The sequence below is a fragment of the Heteronotia binoei genome, chromosome 1 (genome assembly GCF_032191835.1).
Source record: "Heteronotia binoei isolate CCM8104 ecotype False Entrance Well chromosome 1, APGP_CSIRO_Hbin_v1, whole genome shotgun sequence".
In the NCBI taxonomy this organism is placed as follows: domain Eukaryota; kingdom Metazoa; phylum Chordata; class Lepidosauria; order Squamata; family Gekkonidae; genus Heteronotia; species Heteronotia binoei.
The window spans coordinates 4,400,662-4,425,338 of record NC_083223.1 but is presented as its reverse complement, the minus strand read 5'-3'; the positions used below and the strand labels follow the sequence as shown (position 1 = coordinate 4,425,338).

General features: G+C 46.7%; 1 protein-coding gene and 1 long non-coding RNA gene across 2 annotated transcripts in view; both read right to left on the bottom strand.

The window, feature by feature from the left end:
• Positions 1 to 1,470: 1,470 nt before the first annotated feature.
• On the bottom strand, positions 1,471 to 15,398 carry LOC132585535 (fibrocystin-like). Its single transcript, XM_060257468.1, has 6 exons — positions 15,374 to 15,398; positions 14,360 to 14,447; positions 12,454 to 12,608; positions 8,420 to 8,572; positions 4,014 to 4,895; positions 1,471 to 1,643 (listed from the first exon to the last, which is right to left on the bottom strand). Exons 1-6 carry the CDS (start codon positions 15,396 to 15,398, stop codon positions 1,471 to 1,473), a joined length of 1,476 nt encoding a protein of 491 aa, XP_060113451.1.
• LOC132589032 (uncharacterized) overlaps positions 15,398 to 24,677 on the bottom strand; it is a 31,619-nt gene continuing 22,339 nt past the window's right edge. Inside the window, exon 3 of the long non-coding RNA XR_009556534.1 lies at positions 15,398 to 15,487. This is a non-coding gene — a long non-coding RNA (uncharacterized LOC132589032). The remainder of the gene's footprint in view (positions 15,488 to 24,677) is intronic.

Sequence of the window (24,677 nt, the reverse complement as noted above, 5' to 3'; positions counted from 1 at the left end):
GATTTTCCTGTGTGAAACAAGAAAATCTGCTTGAAGAAGATGATGATATCAGATTTATACCCCGAACTTCACTCTGAATCTCAGAGTCTTAGAGCAGCTCACAATCTCCATTACCTTCCTCCCCCACAACAGACACCCTGTGAGAAATACTCCCTCTAAGATGTGGAGTGTTGTGAGCAAAAAATTCTACTCCATCAGCTACTGGCATTAAAATTATGAGCTCCTGCATCAATTAGTTTGCTCTGGGGCCATTTTTCCTGAGCTAAGACAAAAAATGTGTGAGCCAGAGACTAGAAAACTGTGAGCTAGCTCACACTAACTCAGCTTAGAAGGAATACCGCCTGTGAGGTAGATGGGGCAGAGAGAGCTCTCACAAAAGCTGCCCTTTCAAGGACAGCTCTGCGAGAACTATGGCTGACCCAAGGCCACTCTCAGATAGACTTCAGAAGTGAAGACATAGGTGAAGCTTTACGGATATGTTACAAGTGCAAGCCTTTCCTTTTCAGAGGTTTTTCCAGAAGTGAAAGTAAGAACTGCAGATAGCATTAAAGAACTCAGCAGTGTGGGCACACACACCCCGACCTTCTAATGCGGGAGTGGCCAAACTGTGACTCGGGAGTCACATTTGGCTCTTTCACACACATGATGTGGCTCTTGATGCCCCCAAAGCCCCATCAGCCAGCTTGGAGAAGGCATTTCTCTCTTTAAATCACTTTTCCAAGCCAAGCTATCTGGCAACTTGGAGAACGCATTCCAAGTTAAAGTTCCTTTCTTTCCAGTTCTCCCTCCCTCTTCCCTAATCTATTTGCCTTCCTTCCTTCCTTTTCTCAAACATCTGATGTTCATGTCATGTGGCTCTCAAACAGTTGATGTTTATTCTATGTGGTTCTTACATTAAGCAAGTTTGGCCACCCCTGTTCTAATACATAGCTTTTCACAAAAAGGGAGCCCCCATCTTCTTATCACGTGAGAAGCGAAGGCTGTTCCCAGTCTTCATCTCCCAGGCAACCACCAACATCTCCGCAGCGAAAGACAAAATAACCTTCCAAAGACCAATGCACCACTATCCCATAACATACTACATAGCAAGACAGTGACAATTACATGTGAAACCATCCAGAAAGGAAAACACGACAAGAGACATTGCATGGATCCTAACACAGTCTCCCTTTTGGAAAATGCGGTACTTAAAAACAACAAAACCTTTTGCTGAGAGCCAGTTTGGTGTAGTGGTTAAGTGTGTGGACTCTTATCTGGGAAAACCAGGTTAGATTCCCCACGCCTCCACTTGCAGCTGCTCTGACAGAGATTGTCCTTGAAAGGGCAGCTGCTGTGAGAGCCCTCTCAGCCCCACCCACCTCACAGGGTGTCTGTTGTCGGGTGGGGGGGAAGGTAAAGGAGATTGTGACCGCTCTGAGACTCTGAGATTCAGGGTATAGGGCGGGATATAAATCCAATATCTTCTTTTTTTTACCCAGTTTGTGATGGAGAAAAATGAAACATGTTCTCTTCGTTGACATGGAACATTCTTGTCCTCTCCGATGTGACCATATGCAGCACGCCTCTGTGGCCAGGACTGGTCATAATGCAGACGTCTCCATCATCGCTATAACAAGTCTTCCGAAAGCCAGTGAAGGTGACATCTGGAGATGACAAAGAACAAAGAAGGATGAAGGGGATGGTCCAGAATTCAGGGCTCTTTGTCTAGCGGGAGCTCCTCTGCATATTAGGCCACGCCCCCTAATGTAGCCAATCCTCCAAGAGCTTAGAGGGCTCTTAATACAGGGCCTACTGTAAGCTCCAGGAGGATTGGCTGCATCAGGGGGGCGTGGCCTAATATGCAAAGGAGCTTCTGCTAGAATTCCATCCCTGGGCCACACACCCCTGATGCAGCCAATCCTCCAAGAGCTTAGAGGGCTCTTAATACAGGGTCTACTGTAAGCTCCAGGAGGATTGGCTGCATCAGGGGGGTGTGGCCTAATATGCAAAGGAGCTTCTGCTAGAATTCCATCCCTGGGCCACACACCCCTGATGCAGCCAATCCTCCAAGAGCTTAGAGGGCTCTTAATACAGGGTCTACTGTAAGCTCCAGGAGGATTGGCTGCATCAGGGGGGCGTGGCCTAATATGCAAAGGAGCTTCTGCTAGAATTCCATCCCTGGGCCACACACCCCTGATGCAGCCAATCCTCCAAGAGCTTAGAGGGCTCTTAATACAGGGTCTACTGTAAGCTCCAGGAGGATTGGCTGCATCAGGAGGGCATGGCCTAATATGCAAAGGAGCTCCTGCTAGAAAAAAAAGCCATAGTCCAGATACACCATGGGTAAAAGGGTTAGCTGCTCCATCCTCTAAGCCAGGGGTGTTGAGCTCATTTTTTTATGAGGGCCAGATCAGGGGACCAAGAAGGAGAGGAGTCTTAGCCAACAGAAGGAAGAGAGGCTTGGCTCAGTAGTTCTGCTGTGTGATTAAGAGAGCCTGGCAAAGCAAACTATTCTTCCCCAAGGGAAGAACTTCAGTCAATGGAGAAAACAGAGGCTTCGCTCTGTAGCTCCTGTGCGAATGAGCAAGCCTGGCAGATCAAGCTGTTATGCAGAAGGAAGCAAGAGAAAGGAAGCAGATGACAGCCAGTTGATTGGGGGGCCTGATAGGAGCCTTCTGGGGGACCTAATTTGGCCCTTGTGCCGCATGTTTGACACACCTATTCAAAGAGAGGATATACCCAACACGTGTTGGGTCAGAGGTGCACAGCCAGACTTGCTGTACATCAAATGTACATCAAAGACCTGCCCACTTTCTAAAAGCACTTGGAAGAAAACCAAGAAAAGGTGTCAACAGGTCTCATTGCGTCTGTGGGCACCACGATAGGGACTGCTGAACTAGGCTCTAGCCCACAAAAAACTTTTTTGCAACCCCATGGACCAAGTCAGCAAGGTCACGTTAAAGATCCTACAAGCTAGCTTTCAGCAGTATGTAGATTGGGAACTGCCAGAAGTTAAAGCTGGGTTTCGGAGAGGTAGAGGAACGAGAGATCAAATTGCCAACATTCGATGGATTATGGGGAAAGCACGGGAGTACCAGAAAAAACTTGTATTTCTGCTTCACTGACTACACTAAAGCCTTTGATTGTGTGGATCACAACAAACTGTGGCAAGTTCTTAAAGAGATGGGAGCACCAGACCACCTCACGTGTCTCTTGAGAAATCTGTATAAGGGTCAAGAAACAATTGTCAGAACGGGATATGGAACAACTGATTGGTTTAGAATAGGAAAAGGAGTTCGACAAGGATGTATATTTTCACCCTGCTTATTTAATTTATATGCAGAGTACATAATGTGGAATGCCGGCCTGGATGAATCACAAACCGGAATTAAGATTGCCGGGAAAAACATCAACAACCTATGATATGAGATGCCTAGACAGCATTATTGATATAACTAACATGAATTTCGGAGAATAGCAGGAGGTGATGTGACTTCGTCCATGGGGTCACAAAGAGTCGGACTCGACTGTGCTACTGAACAACAACAAAAGAATAGGAAAAGGAGTTCGACAAGGATGTATATTGTCACCCTGTTTATTTAATTTATATGCAGAGTACATCATGCGGAATGCCAGCCTGGATGTAGCACAACCAGGAATTAAGATTGCCAGAAAAAAACATCAACAACCTCAGATATGCCGATGACACCACTCTAATGGCAGAAAGTGAGGAGGACCTAAAGAACCTCTTGTTGAGGGTGAAAGAGGAGAGCGCAAAAGTAGGCTTGAAACTCAACATCAAAATAAAAACAAAGATCATAAATCTGCGAGTCCTTAAGGTATCACAAGACTCTGTTTGTTTTAACTGTAACAGACCTAACATGGCTATCTCTTTGGAAAGTGCAACTAATTTTGTCCATTTCTGGGAGAGCCTGAGCTTATTTCAAGAGTTAAAACAAGAAATTAAACAACAGTATCAGTTCTGTTTTACAAAGCTGGTTTCAGATAGATCAGATCTTAAACGGAGCTCCCACCTTGCAATTTCATGATTCCCAGCACTGCCGAATCATTTTGTATTCTATGCCATGGATGATCAGGCCAGCGACCGGGCTCGGAGGTAAAAGAAGGCCACAGAATCCCGACACGCCCCCTCCAAGGACTACGTGGTGCTCGATCCCGCGTTGTTGGGTGAGCTGAAAGGGGATGGATCCGGTCCTTGATGCAATCGAAAGAAGAGCTGGTGGCCAAAAGTACCGAGTTTCTAAGTTCGACATGCTGTTTTTCAAGGTGGCACCGTGGCTCAATGGATGTGCAGAATAAAATTGGGAGAAGACCTACATTGTTGTCAACCAATATCACGTTTTCTACCACTACGTTTCCTTCAAGGTGAAATAAGATCCCGTAGTCGTAGTTCTTGTAGGACAGGAAGCCTGCGATTTTGGTGCAGTTAGGAAAGCCATCTCTTCCGTACAAATGAACCCCGTGAAGGCTTGAATGAGCCACGTTACCACCGCAAAACTCTCCCGCTAAGAAGCATTCCTGCCCTCGGATGTGAAAGGCTATCCGTTCGGATCCTGCCACAATGTTATTGCACAAGTGGGCGTTATCAGCTGTGTTGGTTTTGATGCCGGCCACCCAATAGGATGCTCCCTCTGGCTGTTTGCTCAGAACGACTAGATTCCTGACGAGAGAATGGTCTTGGCCTCCCAGGTGTATGCCGTGACCAGCCGTATCAAACACCACATTGTCCCGTACCGAGAGGCCACTGCTCGCCACTGCTTGAATGCCAGCCCCGCAGATTTGGTGAATGCTGGAGGAGATGATGAAGGATTCAGAGGATGCGTTCATGATGTCAACCGCAGGGAACTGTGAAGATCCGAAGCCTAGAATCTCAACATTGGAAAGCTGCAGCACACCTGAAATGAAAAAAAGGTAAAGGTAGTCCCCTATGCAAGCACCAGTTGTTTCCAACTTCGGGGTGACATCGCATCAGAGCCAGTTTGGTGTAGTGGTTAAGTGTGCGGACTCTTATCTGGGAGAACCGGGTTTAATACCCACTCCTCCACTTGCAGCTGCTGGAAGGGCCTTGGGTCAGCCAGAGCGCTCTTATCTGGGAGAACCGGGTTGGATTCCCCACTCCTCCACTTGCAGCTGCTGGAAGGGCCTTGGGTCAGCCGTAGCTCTCGCAGGAGTTGTCCCTGAAAGGGCAACTGCTGTGAGAGCCCTCTCAGCCCCACCCACCTCACAGGTTGTCTGTTGTGGGGGAGGAAGGGAAAGGAGATTGTAATCCACTCTGAGACTCTGTCCTTGAAAGGGCAGCTGCTGTGAGAGCCCTCTCAGCCTCACCCATGTCACAGGATGTCTGTTGTGGGGGAGGAAGGTAAAGGAGATTGTGAGCCGCTCTGAGACTCTTTGGAGTGGAGGGCGGGATATAAATCCAATATCTTCATCTACTTCACAGGGTGTCTGTTGTGGGGGAGGAAGGGAAAGGAGATTGTGAGCCGCTCTGAGACTCTTTGGAGTGGAGGGTGGGATATAAATCCAATACCTTCATCTACCTCACAGGGTGTCGGTTGTGGGGGAGGAAGGGAAAGGAGATTGTGAGCCGCTCTGAGGCTCTTCGGAGTGGAGGGCGGGATATAAATCCAGTATCTTCATCTACCTCACAGGGTGTCTGTTGTGGGGGAGGAAGGGAAAGGAGATTGTGAGCCGCTCTGAGACTCTTCGGAGTGGAGGGCAGGATATAAATCCAATATCTTCATCTACCTCACAGGGTGTCTGTTGTGGGGGAGGAAGGGAAAGGAGATTGTGAGCCGCTCTGAGACTCTTTGGAGTGGAGGGTGGGATATAAATCCAATACCTTCATCTACCTCACAGGGTGTCTGTTGTGGGGGAGGAAGGAAAAGGAGATTGTGAGCCGTTCTGAGGCTCTTCAGACTGGAGGGCAGGATATAAATCCAATATCTTCATCTACCTCACAGGGTGTCTGTTGTGGGGGAGGAAGGTAAAGGAGATTGTGAGCCGCTCTGAGACTCTTTGGAGTGGAGGGCGGGATATAAATCCAATATCTTCTTCTTCTTCATGGTAGACTTTTTGTTACGGGGTGGTTTGCCATTGCCTTCCCCAAGCATCTACACTTTCCCCCCAGCAAGCTGGGGACTCATTTTCCCGACCTCGGAAGGATGGAAGGCTTCCGCTGGGATCGAACTCAGGTCGTGAGCGGAGCGTAGAACTGCAGTACTTCAGCTTTACCACCTTGAGCCACGGGGCTGAAGAAGAGGGGAAATCCCCTCGGGATGTAGTTTCTCTTTTGGAATCCAAAACTCCTTGAACAAGCACAGTGGGCCTTGTCGCCTGCCAGCTGGCCGGCTAGTGGACCTACTGACAGCAGAGGGAGGTCTAGGCCAGTGATGCAGTGACATTACTTCTGGCAGACGCACCAGAAGTGATGTCATCACATCTCCGGCAATGCCGGATGCCCTGGTATTTGGGCAAACATGGGGGAGGAAGGGTGCTGGCAGCATGGTGGTGGGTGGCGGGGCAGGACCTTGCCTCAGGTGCCAGATGCCCTGAAGGAGTCCTTTCGCTAGGTGGCAGAGATCAGTTCACCTGGATGAAACGATCACTTTGGAAAGTGGACTCAACGTCATTATATCTCATTGAAGTCCCTCCCCTCCCCAAACTCAGGTTCTACCACCCACATCTCCAGGTAATTCCTTTTCTCCCTTTCTCACAATACAAGAACTCGTGGGCATTCGATGAAATTGCTGAGCAGACAGGTTAAAACGGATAAAAGGAAGTACTTCTTCACCCAAAGGCTGATTAACATGTGGAATTCACTGCCACAGGAGGTGGTGGCGGCTACAGGCATAGCCAGCTTCAAGAGGGGGTTAGATAAAATATATATATTTGGCCGCTGTGTGACACAGAATGTTGGACTGGATGGGCCATTGGCCTGATCTAACATGGCTTCTCTTATGTTCTTATGTGACACAGAATGTTGGACTGGATGGGCCATTGGCCTGATCTAACATGGCTTCTCTTATGTTCTTATGTGACACAGAGTGTTGGACTGGATGGGCCACTGACCTGATCCAACCTGGCTTCTCTTATGTTCTTATGTGACACAGAGTGTTGGACTAGAGGGGCCATTGGCCTGATCCAACCTGGCTTCTCTTATGTTCTTATGTGATACAGAGTGTTGGACTGGAGGGGCCATTGGCCTGATCCAACCTGGCTTCTCTTATGTTCTTATGTGACACAGAGAGTTGGACTGGAGGGGCCATTGGCCTGATCCAACAGGGCTTCTCTTATGTTCTTATGTGACACAGAATGTTGGACTGGATGGGCCATTGGCCTGATCTAACATGGCTTCTCTTATGTTCTTATGTTCTAACCTGTAGCTGGCAACTCCAGCATCCCATCTCATGAAATGGCCAGCCAGTTCCTATGGACAGTCCAGAACAGGCCATAAGAGGCCCATGGCTCACAAAATAAAACCAATACCATAACGCCACAAAAACAACAACATAAAATTATCTATATTGAAAAGCCATTATTGGCATGAAGAACAGCACAAACTCCTAGGACGCCTGAAATAGCTATAAAACAGATTAGAAGCAGAGCATTAAAAGCTGAAAAACATAAATCCCCTTCATTAAAAGTTAAAAGCCAGTTTAGAAACAAAAATTTTTGTCCTGGTATCTGGCTAGGCAAATCTTAAGGGGAAGGTCATTCTCAGAACGTTTTTTGTAGCAGGAACTGCTTTTGATATTAGGCCACACCCCTCTTATGTAGCCAATCCTCCAAGAGTTTACAGGGCTCTTCTTACAGGGCCTACTGTAAGCCCTTGGAGGATTGGCTACATCAGGGGGGTGCGGCCTAATATGCAAAGGACTTCCTGCTACAAAAAATCATGATCATTCTAAAGATGGGGGTCCCCCCAACGAAAATGCCCTCCCTCCATTCATCATCCCCCTTGCTTCTTCTGCAGGTGGAAACACAAAGAGCATGATTTGGGAGACTTTTAACCGGCAAGCTAGACAGAGTTGGAGGAGGTGGACATTTTTTTTAAAAAAATTAACAATTGAGAATTACTTTTGTGGCTCTTCCTCTCAGAATCCAAGAGACAGTATAATCTAAGGACCAATTCATATCAGGGGAACTGAGAGCCAGTGTGCTGTAGTGGTTAGTGTCGTACTAGTATAGGGAAGACCCAGGTTCAAATCCCGGCTTGTGCCATGGAAGCTCGCAGGGTGACCTTGGATATGTTACACGCTTTCAAACTAACCTATCACAAAGGATTGTTGTGAGGATAAAATGGAGGGGAGGAGAAGGAAGTACACCATGTTGGGTCCCCACGGGGGATAGAGATGCATTGGAAATGAACTGAATGATTAAATAAATAAACTTTGGAGAATCGTCCCTCATATTTGAATACCTGTATATTCTGTGCCACTGGCATTTCTGAAGCTGGCCACTAGAAGCCTCCCGGTACAATTGCTGTCGGTCTTGATTTGTATATTCCTTGTTAGGAGCCCAATTTCTGCAGCCAGAGGAATCGGCCGCCCATCTTCTAATATGTGGGAATGCCCTGCGCATGTCAAAAATGGAACACAATAAACCTCACAGCAAAATGTTCAACATTTTAGAACAGGGGTCCCTGACCTTTCTAAGCCTGCAGGCAACTTTGGAATTCAGACACAGGGTGGTGGGTTGTTGGGAGCTCTGGCCGGAAGCTCCAAGGTTTGCAGAAATCCCAAGGAAACAATATGCAAGACCCAGGCTTGTTTGCAAGGAGATCTTCATCAAATGCCAAACTTACGCATGATGGCAGGCGTCAATTCGCTGGGCCTCAAACGTACACAGCGAGGTCAGTCAAAAGCTGAGATGAGATACATAGCTCAAACTGAACATTTTATACCCTAATTGCTGGCTCTGAGTCAATAATAGAATCCTCAAAGCCAGGGTGTTTTTTTCTGCCGGAGCCCACAGGAACAGAGCTCCACCTAGGCTGGCCAGGGCTCCGGCTGGCCCGAACCCGCCATGCCAACTATAACCAACACACTGTAATAGCAGACAAATAAAGAACAATTTTAATTAATGTCAATGATGACAGAATGTTATCGTATTTTTACGCAATATTATTGCCTCTTAACGTGGAGCACTAAAGCAACAGGCAGAGTACATAAAGTCCAAAAAACAAAGAAATTAATTCACAGAGTTCATTTATAAGTTCACACTCATTAGTTCTCAAATGGAAACCATCAAGTCCATGAGAAGTCCAGTATGAAGTCCTAATCCATACGAGGATTCTAGATAATCCCTCGTTCTGATGACTTCTTCCTCAATGAACCCCAGATAGTGAAGGAATGTACCAAACTATGCCATCATAGTGGTTTTATGTCCACCCTGTATATTTTGTGGGTCCAATTAATTAATTGTGTGATTAAGTCCAAGTTTTCAAATAATTATTTTAGACAAGGCACTTTATTTGATTCCAAAGCACTTAAGGCAAATATTTCTAATAGTAGCCTTGCAGAGACGCCATGCGGCAGCCATGTGCTCCCAGGCCAGGTGGTGTGGCCTAATATGCAAATGAGCTCCTGCTGGGCTTTTTCTCCAAAAAAAAGCACTGATCAAAACTACATCCTAGATCCTACATCCTGGCAAATGATTCAGCAAGAAATTTCTAGAATATTGGGATATGAAGTAATGAAAGTTGCAGAGACTTTCTTATTGGGATTACAAATGGAAAAATTTCCAAAAGAAGATAGAACTTTAATCTGGTACTTGCTTTCAGCTGCTAGGACATTGTATGCGCAGTTGTGGAAGCAAGAAAAAATACCAGAGAAATGGAATTGGATTATAAAAGTTATGACATGGAATGAAATGGACAAATTAACAAGAATATTAAGAGACTATGATTTAGAGGTTTTTAAGACGGAGTGGAAAAAGTTTAGAAGATATATAGGAAAAGAGTGGAAAATAAAGTAAAGTAAGTAAAGTAAATTTATTTTTCTATCCCACCATCCCCCACCAAAGGCGGGCTCAGGGCGGCTCACAGACATGGAATACCATGATTTGGATAAAATACAATAAAAGGACATTGGACAATTTTTGATAATAATTAAGTTTTAAAAAGAAGAATATAATTTTTTGTTTTAATAGTTAAAGGTACCTTTAATATTTGGGGGGGGGGGTTAGTAAATAACACTGGCGGGGGTCAAGTAACGGGGGGAGGGGTGGGTGGAAAGTAATATAAAACTACATCCTAGACAAAACTACACCTGGTACTCCGTGGCAGAGGGAAACAAATTCGTTTTCTAGATAAGAACTCAGGAGAGTGTGAATGAAAACATTCTCTTGAGAGCAGTCCTTCCAGGCACTTAGAGATAGAGAGCTAGCAGAACCTCAAGATGAGGCAACAGAGGCTATACATGAGCACAATGGCAAAATGGCCGCCATTGGAGGCAGAGCCCAACACAAAATGTCAGTAAGTGAAGTTATGCAGTACTCTCACTGTAAATATTTGACTTTTTAAAAAAAAAAAAATAGGATGCCTTTAAATCTGCACAGCCAATGAAAAGCCTTGCTGGGCAAAAGCCTCACCTGATCCTGCATATTTTCTAAAAACCCTTGGTGGACACCAGGAAAAGTTTTGGCAGGTGCCACGGCATCCAAATGTGGAGCTACATTTACTTTAATTATTTACCAATTTTTTTATCCCAGCTTTCTGCCCTTAAATGGGGCCGTCACTGTGGAGACCCTTGCTTTAGAGCATCCCAGCTGAGGATCCTCACAAGTCTTCTTTTATGAAATCAAATCAAATTGGCTAATTTCTCTTTGGGTTCTTTTCTTTGACCACCAACAAGTTAAAATCTTACCTGTTTGCAAATTAACTAGATATCTGGTGAACAGGCAAGCTTTTAACCTCTGTGATGTTATATGAAGATAACCAAAATCTTGGCTTGTCTCTTAGAGATTCCTGAAGAATATATGCATATATCTCTTAGAAATGTACCTAGATTTCTTTTGTCTTCGTATAACATCACAGAAGAAATTCTTGTACACTTCCCAGACAGAGATTTTCCAAAACAAATTAGGATCAAATGTTCTTGGGTAGGAAACATTAGTTCTGTCGGTTCGGTGCCAGATTTTTGTTTATATCACTCTGAGTGTGGCAAACTCAATGAACACTCCCTGTAGCTAGTGCCAAGGGCAAATCTAGGTCAGGGGTCCCCAACCACTGGGCCGGGGACCAGTACCAGGCCAGGCCTGTTAGAGACCGGGCCGTGAGTTGTATAATTATTTCATTATATATCACAATGTAATAAGAAGACGACGACGACATTGGATTTATATCCAGCCCTCCGCTCCAAATCTCAGAGCAGCTCACAATCTCCTTTATCTTCCTCCCCCACAACAGACACACTGTGAGGTGGGTGAGGTTGAAATAGCTCTCCCCAGAAGCTGCCCTTTCAAGGACAACTGTGTGAGAGCTATGGCTGACTGAAGGCCATTCCAGCAGCTGCAAGTGGAGGAGTGGGGAATCAAACCCAGCTCCCCCAGATAAGAGTCCACACACAACCACCACAAAGTGCACAACTGTATCTTCCCAAAACTACTGCCCCCCACACCCACCAGTCTGTGGAAAAACGGTCTTCCACAAAACCGGTCCCTGGTGCCAAAAAGGTTGGGGACCACTGCTCTAGGTGATAAATTAATGGGAACAACTCCACCTTCATTTCTTCTGGCTTGTGCATGTCCTCTTTGCACCCAAAAAAAAAAAAACATTTTCCAGGTCTTTCAAAACAGTTTTGAAGGATTTTTTTGGGGGGGAGGAGGGGGGACTTGGACTTCTTCTGAGAATTCTTCAAAGCTCAGAGTGACACAACCCAAACAAACGCCTCTACAATCACTTATCTGGCCAAGTTTTCCACACAAACACAGACATTCCCAACTGAGAAAAAGGAAGACAGAAGCTAGGAAGGCTTGCAGAAGCTAAGACCTCTTTCTAAGTCTCCAGTGTTCCCAGATTGTAATGGTTAAGTGAGCGAACTCTTATCTGGGAGAACCAGGTTTTATTCCCCACTCCTCCCCTTGCAGCTGCTGGAATGGCCTTGGGCCAGCTCTAGCAGAGCTGTCCTTGAAAGGGCAGTTTCTGTGATAGCGCTCTCAGCCCCACCTACCTCACAGGGTGTCTGTTGTGGGGGAGGAAGTAAAGGAGATTCTGAGATTCAGAGTGAAGGGCTGGGTATAAATCCAATATCATCTTCTTCTTCTTCCCTGTGGGTCATTGGACTAAGATTCTACTTTCTCACCCAGTGCTTGGAAAAGGAACAAATTGTCAGCATATACCATGAAAGAATGACAGTTAAACATATCAGGGCTTCCGAGGAACCAACAACCAATATTAGGCATCTCCTAGGAGGCCGGCACAGATATGCAGGCAGAAAATGACTAACTACATACCTAGATGTCTGTAGAGAAGACGTTCACGGATTCTAATGCTATGACCACGGACTTCTTCCAAAGTGGCTATTTCAGCTTGGTGGGCTTCGTAAGAAGAGGAGCTGATGACAATCCTGTCACCATTATGCCAGTCCAAAGGATCTTGTACCCCGAACCTGTAAACCACGCAAAAAATCAGGTGAACCTTTCCAGACGTGTGTCTGCAAAGCACCAGTGAGTTTCAGCTGACCCTGTAGGGTTTTCACAGCATAGGTGGTTTTCCATTGCTTGCCTCTGTGGAGTGACCCTGGACTTCCTTGGTGGTCTCCCAACCAAGCTCTAACAAGGACCAACCCTTCTTCGCTTCCAAATTCTGATGAGACTGAGCTATCCTGGTCAGAACAGAGGTGTTTTCCATTGCCTGGGCTAGATCCGAAACTTTCCTCCAAGCTGCAGAGTCTTGTGAGCAAAAATTCTACTTTGTGAGCCAGTGGCATTAAAGTTGTGAGCGACTGCATAAATTATTATGCTCTGGAGTTATCCTTCCTGAGCTAAGACAAGAAGGTGTGAGCTGGAGGCTAAAAATCTGTGAGCTAGCTCACGCTAACTCAGCTTACAGGGAACACAGGTCATAGGGTGCATTCACACTACACTAAATAATACATTTAGCAACTGGATTTTTACTGTGTAAGAATATCAAAAATCCCGTCGCAAAGCACATTATTTAGTGTAATCTGAATGCACCCGTAGAATCAGCATTGCAGATCTGTATTGATCTGATTTGTTCTGCATTGTATGCACTTCTAGTGAGCGGGTTTGATATAGTGGTTAAGTGCACAGACTCTTATCTGGGAGAACCAGGTTTGATTCCCCCCGCCTCAACTTGCAGCTGCTGGAATGGCCTTGGGTTAACCATAGCTCTTGCAGAAGTTGTCCTTGAAAGGGCAGCTTCTGGGAGAGGTCTCTCAGCCCCACCCACCTCACAGGGTGTCTGTGGTGGGGGAGGAAGGTAAAGGAGATTGTGGGCCACTCTGAGACTCTGAGATTCAGAGTGGAGAGTGGGATATAAACCAAGTTTTTTCTTCTTCTTCTTCTTCTTCTTCTTCTTCTTCTTCTTCTTCTTCTTCTTCTTCTTCTTCTTCTTCTTCTTCTTCTTCTTCTTCTTCTTCTTCTTCTTCTTCTTCTTCTTCTTCTTCTTCTTCTCCTCCTCCTCCTCCTCCTCCTCCTCCTCCTCCTCCTCCTCCTCCTCCTCCTCCTCCTCCTCCTCCTCCTCCTCCTTGTCCAGTGTCTGATAACTGGGGATACGACTACCAGAATGTCTCTGTTTCATTCCCCAGTCTCAATTTTAGATAATAAAGTCTTTGGAACTCTCCACACGAGCAATAAGTACAATGATGTCTGATAACGGACACTCTCAAAAAGTGGGTTGGATTCCATGATCTGAAAATAGAATTACTTTGGATCTTTCACAGTAAGAACCAGTAAGGGCAATTCCATGCCCTTCCCTTCCCCACTGTAGCCTCCCACCCAATGTGACTATTTAATTCATGTGGTTCTCATGACCAGTGTTCCCTCTTAGCTGACTTAGCGTGAGCCAGCTCACAGCTTTTTAGCCTCCAGCTCACACATTCCTGTCTTCGCTCAGGAAGGATGATCCCAGAGCACACTAATGTATGCACTAGCTCACATCTTTAATACCAGTAGCTCACAACTTTAATGCCAGTAGCTCACAAAGTAGAATTTTGCTCACAAGACTCTGCAGCTTAAAGGGAACATTGCTCATAACCCCAGGAAGAAGTTTTTCCAGGGTCAGAAAGGACAGTTGGGTGGAGGGGAAACGCAGGAAAAATCAGTGCTGGCAGAGTTCAGGATCCAACCCAGTGCGTGGAAAGATTTCAAACAACAATATTTGAGAAATGCATCTTACCTTTCATTTCCAGGGGCAACGTCATTTCCAAGGCGTGTCCAGGAGATCCCGGTATACGCACTATGCATCTGCAGTTTCCCGTAAACTCCTTGAAGGGAGAACCACAAGAGACCACGGGTGTAATCCAAAGAAACTTTTTATGCCGCGCAGCAGTCGTGCTTTCTTGGGCACACATACACGCAGCCTGAACATGTTCTCCCAAAAGATAATCTTTGCAAAATGACCCAGGATTTCGGAACTGCTTGGCAGAGCTTGCTGTTGTGAAGAACGCATGAACTCCAGCAAATGCTGGACTGGGCATGCAATTCTCAGCATTCTACTTACACTTTGCCTTGATAAACTGCCTAAGTAAGTGCATATGAACAGGAATCGTTTTGTAGAAAAATAGGTGGTGGAGCTCATTAACATAACTCATTAGCATATGCCGCCTCCCCCAACCCAATGCAAGGAAGGAGAGCCCCAGGGGAGTGAGGGCTGCTTGTGCTGGCTAGAGATCCAGCCAGCCTAGATAAGCCTCGCTCACCTGGGGCTGCCCCCCTCCAGTCAAAAGGCCAGCAAGCCGCCCACCACTCAAAACCGCATAAGAAGTGGGGAAAGGGTGGTGGGGCTGCTTCAGGGGTTAACGAGGGCTGTTGGGGGCATGGCAAAGTTCCAGGTGGCTGGTTGGTTGGCTGCCTGCTCTCCTAATCCAGGGATTGTTATTCAGCTGCACCTACTATTCAATGGACAAGGTAGGAGGGGCCGTCAGAAAGGTTCAGGAGCTCTGCTCCTGTGAGCTCCTGCTGAATTCAAGGCCTGCATATGAGGCATTCTGCCCCACAGGAAATTCCTCACTAGATCCATGGTAACCATGCAGAACGTGTCTAGGAATAGCCTATCATTCTGTCAAACCCACGTAGAGGAGGGGGAAAAGTTGTGTTGTGCAAGAACCATTGATAGATTGCTCATTATGGGTGTTGCATTTTTCTAAAGCTTTCCCCCCCACACACTCTGTGTAAAATAGAGCGCCCTTACCAATAGTTCCAGGAGGCGCGCCCATCCCATCCAATCGGTCACAGTAAACCTTCTCAGATGCCCGAAGGACAATTCGTAGCTTTGCTCTTCTTTCTAATGGATTCTGTGATGTGCCTTGGGAGAAAATATGGGAGACAGAAAGTTTGGCAATGTGCTCACAAAAAAACCCTTAAAACTAAGTCATAGATGTGCTTAACTGCATTAATGCGCAGCGAAAATTGGAATTTTTGATCTGGTTCGCTGTTCAAAGATTGGCACTAGCAGGGAGGCATTAATTCCCAGCGAATACTGGAAATTTCAGTCTGGTTCGCTGTTCAAAGATTGGCACTAGCAGGGAGGCATTAATGCCCAGCGAATACTGGAAATTTCAGTCTAGTTCGCTATTCAAAGATGCGCTAGCAGGGAGGCATTAATTCCCAGCAAATATTGGAATTTTCAGTCTAGTTTGTTTTTCAAAGAGTGGCACTAGCAGGGAAGCATTAATGCGAAGCGAATATTGGAATTTTTGATCTAGTTTGCTGTTCAAAGATTGGCACTAGCAAGGAGGCACTATTTCCCAGCAAATACTGGAATTTTCAGTCTAGTTCGTTGTTCAAAGATTGGCACTGGCAGGGAGGCATTAATGCGCAGCGCATTTTGGAATTTTTGATCTAATTCGCTGTTCAAAGATTGGCACTAGCAGGGAGGCATTAATTCCCAGCAAATATTGGAATTTTCAGTTCGTTGTTCAAAGATTGGCACTAGCAGGGAGGCATTAATTCCCAGCAAATATTGGAATTTTCAGTCTAGTTCTTTGTTCAAAGAGTGGCACTAGCAGGGAGGCATTAATTCCCAGCAAATATTGGAATTTTCAGTCTAGTTCTTTGTTCAAAGAGTGGCACTAGCAGGGAGGCATTAATTCCCAGCAAATATTGGAATTTTTGATCTAATTCGCTGTTCAAAGATTGGCACTAGCAGGGAGGCATTAATTCCCAGCAATTATTGGAATTTTCAGTCTAGTTCATTGTTCAAAGATTGGCACTAGCAGGGAGGCATTAATGCGCAGCGCATTTTGGAATTTTTGATCTAATTCGCTGTTCAAAGATTGGCACTAGCAGGGAGGCATTAATTCCCAGCAAATATTGGAATTTTCAGTCTAGTTCATTGTTCAAAGAGTGGCACTAGCAGGGAGGCATTAATTCCCAGCGAATATTGGAATTTTCAGTCTAGTTCATTGTTCAAAGATTGGCACTAGCAGGGAGGCATTAATTCCCAGCGAATATTGGAATTTTCAGTCTAGTTCATTGTTCAAAGATTGGCACTGGCAGGGAGGCATTAATGCGCAGCGCATTTTGGAATTTTTGATCTAATTCGCTGTTCAAAGATTGGCACTAGCAGGGAGGCATTAATTCCCAGCAAATATTGGAATTTTCAGTCTAGTTCTTTGTTCAAAGAGTGGCACTAGCAGGGAGGCATTAATTCCCAGCAAATATTGGAATTTTCAGTCTAGTTCTTTGTTCAAAGAGTGGCACTAGCAGGGAGGCATTAATTCCCAGCAAATATTGGAATTTTCAGTCTAGTTCTTTGTTCAAAGAGTGGCACTAGCAGGGAGGCATTAATTCCCAGCAAATATTGGAATTTTTGATCTAATTCGCTGTTCAAAGATTGGCACTAGCAGGGAGGCATTAATTCCCAGCAATTATTGGAATTTTCAGTCTAGTTCATTGTTCAAAGATTGGCACTAGCAGGGAGGCATTAATGCGCAGCGCATTTTGGAATTTTTGATCTAATTCGCTGTTCAAAGATTGGCACTAGCAGGGAGGCATTAATTCCCAGCAAATATTGGAATTTTCAGTCTAGTTCATTGTTCAAAGAGTGGCACTAGCAGGGAGGCATTAATTCCCAGCGAATATTGGAATTTTCAGTCTAGTTCATTGTTCAAAGATTGGCACTAGCAGGGAGGCATTAATTCCCAGCGAATATTGGAATTTTCAGTCTAGTTCATTGTTCAAAGATTGGCACTGGCAGGGAGGCATTAATGCGCAGCGCATTTTGGAATTTTTGATCTAATTCGCTGTTCAAAGATTGCACTAGCAGGGAGGCATTAATTCCCAGCAAATATTGGAATTTTCAGTCTAGTTCGTTGTTCAAAGATTGGCACTAGCAGGGAGGTGTTGACAGCGGCTCATTCAACTGACTTTAAAAGGGGAATGGGCAAGTTGTGCAAGAACTTGTGCATCTGTAGCAACGAACTACAACAATCAAATACAACCTTCACTTGCAGAGATAGCATCCTTCTGAATTTCGTAGTCCAGCTGGATGCTTTTCAAGGAAATCTGGTTGGAACAGGGGTCTTGAATAGAGGGATTGGATAAACATATGGATCAGAGGTCCATCTGTGGCTATTAGCCACAGTGTATAGATGGAACTATCCTGGAGCAGTGATGCTCTGTATTCTTGGTGCTTGAGGGGGGGGGCAGTGGGAGGATTTCTAGTGTTCTGGCCCTACTGGTGGACCTCCTGATGGCACCTGTTTTTTTTGGCCACCGTGTGACAGAGTGCTGGACTGGATGGGCCACTGGCCTGATCCAGCATGGCTTCTTTTATGTTCTTATGTCCTTATCGTCTCTTAGGTTCTTATGACTGCTGGCCTGTTTCAGTAAGACACCTATGTTCTTCAATATAACCAAAGAGGAAGAGTCTAGTAACACCTTAAAGTCTAACAAAATAGAGTGGTAGAATATGAGCTTTCATGAATCACTGTCCGCTTCATCAGATACAGCTAGAACGTGAGTCCATCTGTCCTATATATTGGAAAGCGGAGTGATTTCAGATGCCAAATTACATCAGCAGGCAAATGACAACAGCAGGCGTGATGGGATTAGCTGTGATGTGTGATAACAAAGCGCAAGACAAGGCATCCACCTGGACTGAATCAGGACTAACTCAGTTTAGAGGGAACTAGATGTCAGCAGGGAGGAGCCATAACTGCCGGGAATTTGCCTGACATTGGTGGGTACACCTGGCAAGCCTAGGTGAATGGTGATCGAGTTTCTCTCTCCCTCTCCACCAGGGCTGGCTTGCCCACTAGGCAAATTAGGCATTTCCTTAGGGTGTCAGGAGGGGGGGCACTGAATTGAGCTCCCCCCTTTCGGTACCCCAGATAAATGCCTAATTCCCCCTTGCTTGTCCACCAGCTCTCCTCAGCGGTGGCAGCAGGCAGGACACCTTTTGCACCCCCTAGCCCCGGCGGGAGCGAAGTCTCCTTGTGCGCTCTCTTAAGAGAGAATGCTGAACTGCAATGCCAATGTCGAAGCGGGTAAGGACAACACTAGCATCACTCCTCTGAGCGTGCTGGGGGGGGAGGGCAGAAGAAGGGAGGAGAGGGGAAGGGAGGGGGCGTGTGGGCACAGAAGAGAGAAGGGGCAGTGCCATGGGGGGGTTGCAGCATGTTTGCCTGGGGCACCGTGCACCCTAGGGCCGGGCTGGCTCCCCACTCTAGAAAGTGATCCTGCCAGCTAAATTTTCAAATGGAAAAGACAAAAAAAGGGGGGAGGGAAACTAAGGTACAGAAGAGCCCATTGTCTTTATTCAGTAAATACCTACAGGGCTTTTTTTGAGCCGGAACACAGTTGGGGAGGGACGGTGGCTCAGTGGGAGAGCATCTGCTTGGGAAGCAGAAGGTCCCAGGTTCAATCCCTGGCATCTCCAACTCAAAAGGGTCCAGGCAAATAGGTGTGAAAAACCTCAGCTGGAGACCCTGGAGAGCCGCTGCCAGTCTGAGAAGACAATACTGACTTTGATGGACCAAGGGTCTGATTCAGTATAAGGCAGCTTCATATGTTCGTATGTTCAGTTCCAGTTGGATTGGCATCAGGGAGTGTGGCCTAATATGCAAATGAGTTCCTGCTGGGTTTGTCTACAAAAAAAGACCCAGTGTGAACCAATGGTGACATCAGGGGGTGTGGCCTAATATGCAAATGAGTTCCTGCTGGGCTTTTTCGACGAAAAAAGCCCTGTTTGCCTTATTTAGGGTTAAGAGGATGCAAGTGAGTGAAATGCAATGAGGCAGCATGCCAGCTTTAGTCAACAAAATGCTCCAGACCTGTCCCCTTATGTGGCGGAGGGCCTGTTACAAGCTTATGCTGGGCACAGTGGAAAAGATTTTTGGGACCCAGTTGATATAACCGAAGCTGGTATAAAGATGAAGCATTCAAATTGCAAGGGAATGTTCCAGATGAATGAAAAGACACTGGAAATGTGAGAAGGGAAAATGAAGCAAAACCGGGTGGGGGGGAGAGGGAGTTATAGCTCTTATCTTGCGATGGTTGTCTGTACAGCGAGCTGTATTCCAACTGTGAATCCATTTATTTCACCAAGGGTAGTTTACAGTCTCGGAAGAAAATGGCCTAGCACTAAACAGATACTCGGAGGGAAAAGTAGGACAATTTCTGCCCTAGAGAAATGTAAGTGGAGTCCAGTAAAAGGGTTCAGCATTCCTCTAAAATTAGAGATTAAATCAATTATACACCACAAAGCTGCAGCAGATGTAGAATTGGAGAAATAAATCTGTGGAGAATTAGCCAGACTGTCATGATCTCTTAATATTTAAAAATTATGCATTTGATTGGGGGTGGGGGGGTGGGGGCTATGGGGGAAACAACCTCATTATGTATCTTAATAAAACATCACACACACGCATAACGCACCCACCCACTGAAATGACTATTTTGTGAAGTTGTTATTCTGATCTCACTCAAGTAGCCTAGGCAACATTAGCTCTGATCTAAAAACGGGGACTTGAATTTAAACTATTTATATTATCAGGGCTTTTTTTGTAGCATGAACTCCTTTGCATATTAGGCCATGCCCCCTGATGTAGCCAATCCTCCTTGAATTTACAGCAGGCCCCGTACTAAGAGCCCTGCAAGCTCTTGCTGAGTTGGCTTCATCAGTTTGGTGCAGTGGTTAAGGGAGCGGACTCTTATCTGGGAGAACCGGGTTTGATTCCCCACTCCTCCACTTGCAGCTGCTAGCATGGCCTTGGGTCAGCCATAGCTCTCTTATCTGGGAGAACCGGGTCTGATTCCCCACTCCTCCACTTGCACCTGCTGGAATAGCTTTGGGTCAGCCATAGCTCTGGCAGAGCTGTCTGTGAAAGAGCAGCTGCTGTGAGAGCCCTCTCAGCTCCACACACCTCACAGGGTGTCTGTTGTGGTGGGAGAAAATATTGGAGATTGTAAGTCACTCTGGGTGATATCAGACAGCCAGTTTGGGGCAGCTTGAAGCCACCCCAAATAGAGCCGGCCGGAAATAGAGTGCCCCAGAGCTTCCGGATAGCACGCAGGAAAAGGGGCGGGCCGTGGGCACACCGGGAGCATCAGGAAAGCTTGCACATCCTGTCCGCGGCTCTCCAGGTGCTTCCCAGATGGCTGGGAGGCACCTCAGAGGTGCCCCAGCAAAAAGGCACCACTTCTGAAGTGGGTGGATCATCCTAGAGGACGGGGTGAGAACGGGGCAGGAGCAGTCAGCAGACGTTGCCATCTGGAGGGGATTTTTGGGTTGATCTCAGAGGCATCTCTGAGTCAACCCAAAGTGCCGGTCTCTTAGCAGCCTCTGAGTCTCTGATTCAGAGAGAAGGGCGGGGTATAAATCTGCAGGCGTCGTCTTCTTCATCAGGGGTGTGTGGCCTAAAATGCAAAGGAATTCCTTCTACAAAAAAAGCCCTATATATTATCACTCCCCCCCCCCCAAAAAAAAGGCGTAGGCCAGCTCACAGAAAGCCATTAAAACAAGATGAATGAACATAAACCAGGCTTGTCAGATCTTGGAAGGGTCAGCCCTTCTTAGTCCTTGGATGAGAGGCTGTCAAAGAAATCCAGGGTTATTACACAGAGGCAGTCAAACATCTCTGCTTGTCTCATGCCTTGAAAACCCTATGGCATTGATCCTCAGTGTTGGGCTCCTGGACCCCGTGGTGCCCGCCAACACCTTTTTCTGGTACCCACCAAATGCCTTTATAAAACAGGCAAAGCCAGGTGGGGCTTCTGATTGGGTGTTTGTATTTTTTTAAAAAAAATGTTTGGGCAGCCACAGTCACCACAGCACAACGATCTTTGGGAGAGCCAGTTTGGTGTAGTAGTTAAGTGTGCAGACTCTTATCTGGGAGAACCGGGTTTCATTCCCCACTCCTCCACTTGCACCTGCAGGAATGGCCTTGGGTCAGCCAGAGCTCTCTTATCTGGGAGAAACGGGTTGGATTCCCCACTCCTCCACTTGCATCTGCTGGAATGACCTTGGGTCAGTCATAGCTCTGGCAGAGGTCGTCCTTGAAAGGACAGCTGTTGTGAGAGCCCTCTCAGCCCCACCTACCTCACAGGGTGTCTGTTGTGGGGGGAGAAGACATAGGAGATTGTAAGCTGCTCTGAGACTTTGATTCAGAGAGAAGGGGCAGGGTATAAATCTGCAGGCTTCTTCTTCTCAATTGTGTAACTGAAGGTAAGCTCGCAGTAGCCATTTTCTAGCTGGCTCCACCTCCTGTGGTGGCCATTTTGTGGCTGCGCCCAAAATGCTTTATTGGAATCCCAAAGGCACCTGGAGGCTCAAAAAGGTTGGGGACCCCTGCCTTGAAGGTCAGCTGTAACTTCAGCACCTCACATACTCAGACACATGCACAAGCACAAAACAAAGTATTCAGCAGCATGTGCTTTAAAAAAGTGAGCTTTTTTGAAACTGGTCTGTAATGCCTTGTACCACTTCCACATAGTTTTGAGCTGAACATCACGTGCGATATTTTCAATTCATCTGTTAGATTCTGCACGTGCAAAATATTCTGCTGGCTTCACAGTTGGTGACTCAAGTGCAGAATAAGAGTCACACAAGTCAGCAGTGGGAAAGGTGTGAATTGTACTCCATTGAGTCCAGGTGAGTTATACTTAGGGTTGCCAACCCACTGAGTCCAAAACAAAAACCCAAAACCCAAAACAAAAACCCCAACAACCAACCAAAAACAATTCCATCAGGAGACACCACTCCCCTGAACAGGGACGTCAGTTTCCTGGAAGTGACATCATTGCATTGAGGATGTTGCACAGGGGACACTCTGGCTTTGGGCAAACTCTATGAAGAATTCTGGATCTGACGAAGTCATTTTCAACCCACATCAGCATACTTATGATTGAAAAGATTTGCGGTAGGACAGTAGAGAAGAGCAAGAATCCAGTAGCACCGTAAAGACCAAGAAGGACTAATAAAATTGGCGGCAAGGTATGAGCTTCCATGGGTCACTACAAGCAAATTTCGTTACATTTCTCTTCCGCCCGATTTTGCACAGGCTGTCATGGGGCAAAACTTGCCCCACTTCATTCCCAAATTCCCTCCAAGGCATCAGGATTCTCTGAAAACCAAGATCCTGAAACCACAGAGGAATCTTGGGAAAGAGGCAGGGTAAGTCCACGGCACCGTGTGCAAAATCGGAAGAGTGGCGGGAAAAGGGAGCACGGGGCCGGGACAAAGGCTAGTGAGGAATCAGTCTTCGTCTTTAAGGTGCTACTGGAGAGCCAGTTTGCTATTGGAGAGCCAGTTTGGTGTAGTGGTTAAGTGTGTGGACTCTTATCTGGGAGAACCGGGTTTGATTCCCCACTCTTCCACTTGCACCTGCTGGAATGGCCTTGGGTCAGCCAGAGCTCTCTTATCTGGGAGAACCGGGTTTGATTCCCCACTCCTCCACTTGCACCTGCTGGAATGGCCTTGGGTCAGCCAGAGCTCTCTTATCTGGGAGAACCGGGTTTGATTCCCCACTCCTCCACTTGCAGCTGCTGGAATGGCCCTGGGTCAGCCATAGCTCCCTTATCTGGGAGAACCGGGTTTGATTCCCCACTCCTCCACTTGCACCTGCTGGCATGGCCTTGGGTCAGCCATAGCTCTGGCAGAGGTTGTCCTTGAAAGGGCAGCTGCTGTGAGAGCCCTCTCCAGCCCCACCCACCTCACAGGGTGTCTGTTGTGGGGGAGGAAGGGAAAGAAGATTGTGAGCCGCTCTGAGACTCTTCGGAGTGGAGGGCGGGATATAAATCCAATATCTTCTACTAGACTCTTGCATTTTTCTACTGCTATGGACATGTTGTGTACGTGGACTAGTGATGCTCTTTCCTGTGTTCCTGCTTGGCTCATTGGAGCCTTTAGGTTGGAGCTTGGGGGCTCGGGAAAAATGGGCAGTAGGATCCAAATCCCTGCTGCCCTGCTCCAATCACGGGGCCCCTGATGGTTTAAATGATCCAATGGCATCCTAGTATGGGAATCTTGAATTGTATATAGTTGGCCCCATTGGCCCAGTAAAGCACTCCTCTAGTTCAGCCGTTACCATGCTGTAACTAATAAAGAGAGCTATGATCACTGCAACCGTGGCTCCTCCTTGCATTGAACCCACTAGATTATAGGACAAATGACAACAGCGACCCGTGTTTTGTATAACAGTTCGGGGAGGAGCAGGGAGACCGCGGTTGTATGAACGAAATTTCCTAGGGGCACATACAAACCTTTGGCACTGGCTCGTCACCCACTGTTTGGAACAGTGAACGATGGACTGACTACCCTCGACATCCCTTCAGAATTAAACCCTTTTATTTCCTTTCCAGGGCAGAATGAACACAGAAGCTTTCCCTTTTCTGCCAAAGGTATATTAAGAAACTGGGTCCCCGGAGAGCAACGGCCGCAAAATCTCCGGGTGAATTTCACGGGAACCAACGGGCTAAAATTCTCCTTACAGAGTCCATCAAAAAAACAATCTCGAGAAAGGTCGCACAGAGCGACTGATGTGGCAGTTTTAAAGCGGGAAGGGATCCCCTACACCACCAAGACAGCGAGGCGGGAGGTTGGGTTTTGAAACTCAATCTTTAATCCAGTTACTTCATCCTAGTTTTACTGTCAATATTAATAAGCTGCAGGATCAGTAATGATTGGAATGCATTTGGAGAGACCACATTATATTGCAATATCCTCTTGAAGGAAGCAATGCGCTCCATATATTTAAGGTAAAGGTAGTCCCCTGTGCAAGCACCAGTCATTCCCTGCTCTGGGGTGATGTTGCATCGCGATGTTTTCACGGCAGACTTTTGACGGGGTGGTTTGCCATTACTTTCCCCAGTCAGCTACACTCCCCCCCCCCCCAGCAAGCTGTGGACTCATTTTACCGACCTCGGAAGGATGGAAGGCTGAGTCAACCTCGAGCCGGCTACCTGAACCCAGCTTCCGCCGGGATCGAACTCAGGTTGTGAGCAAAGCTTAGGACTGCAGTACTGCAGCTTTAACACTCTGAGCCACGGGGCTC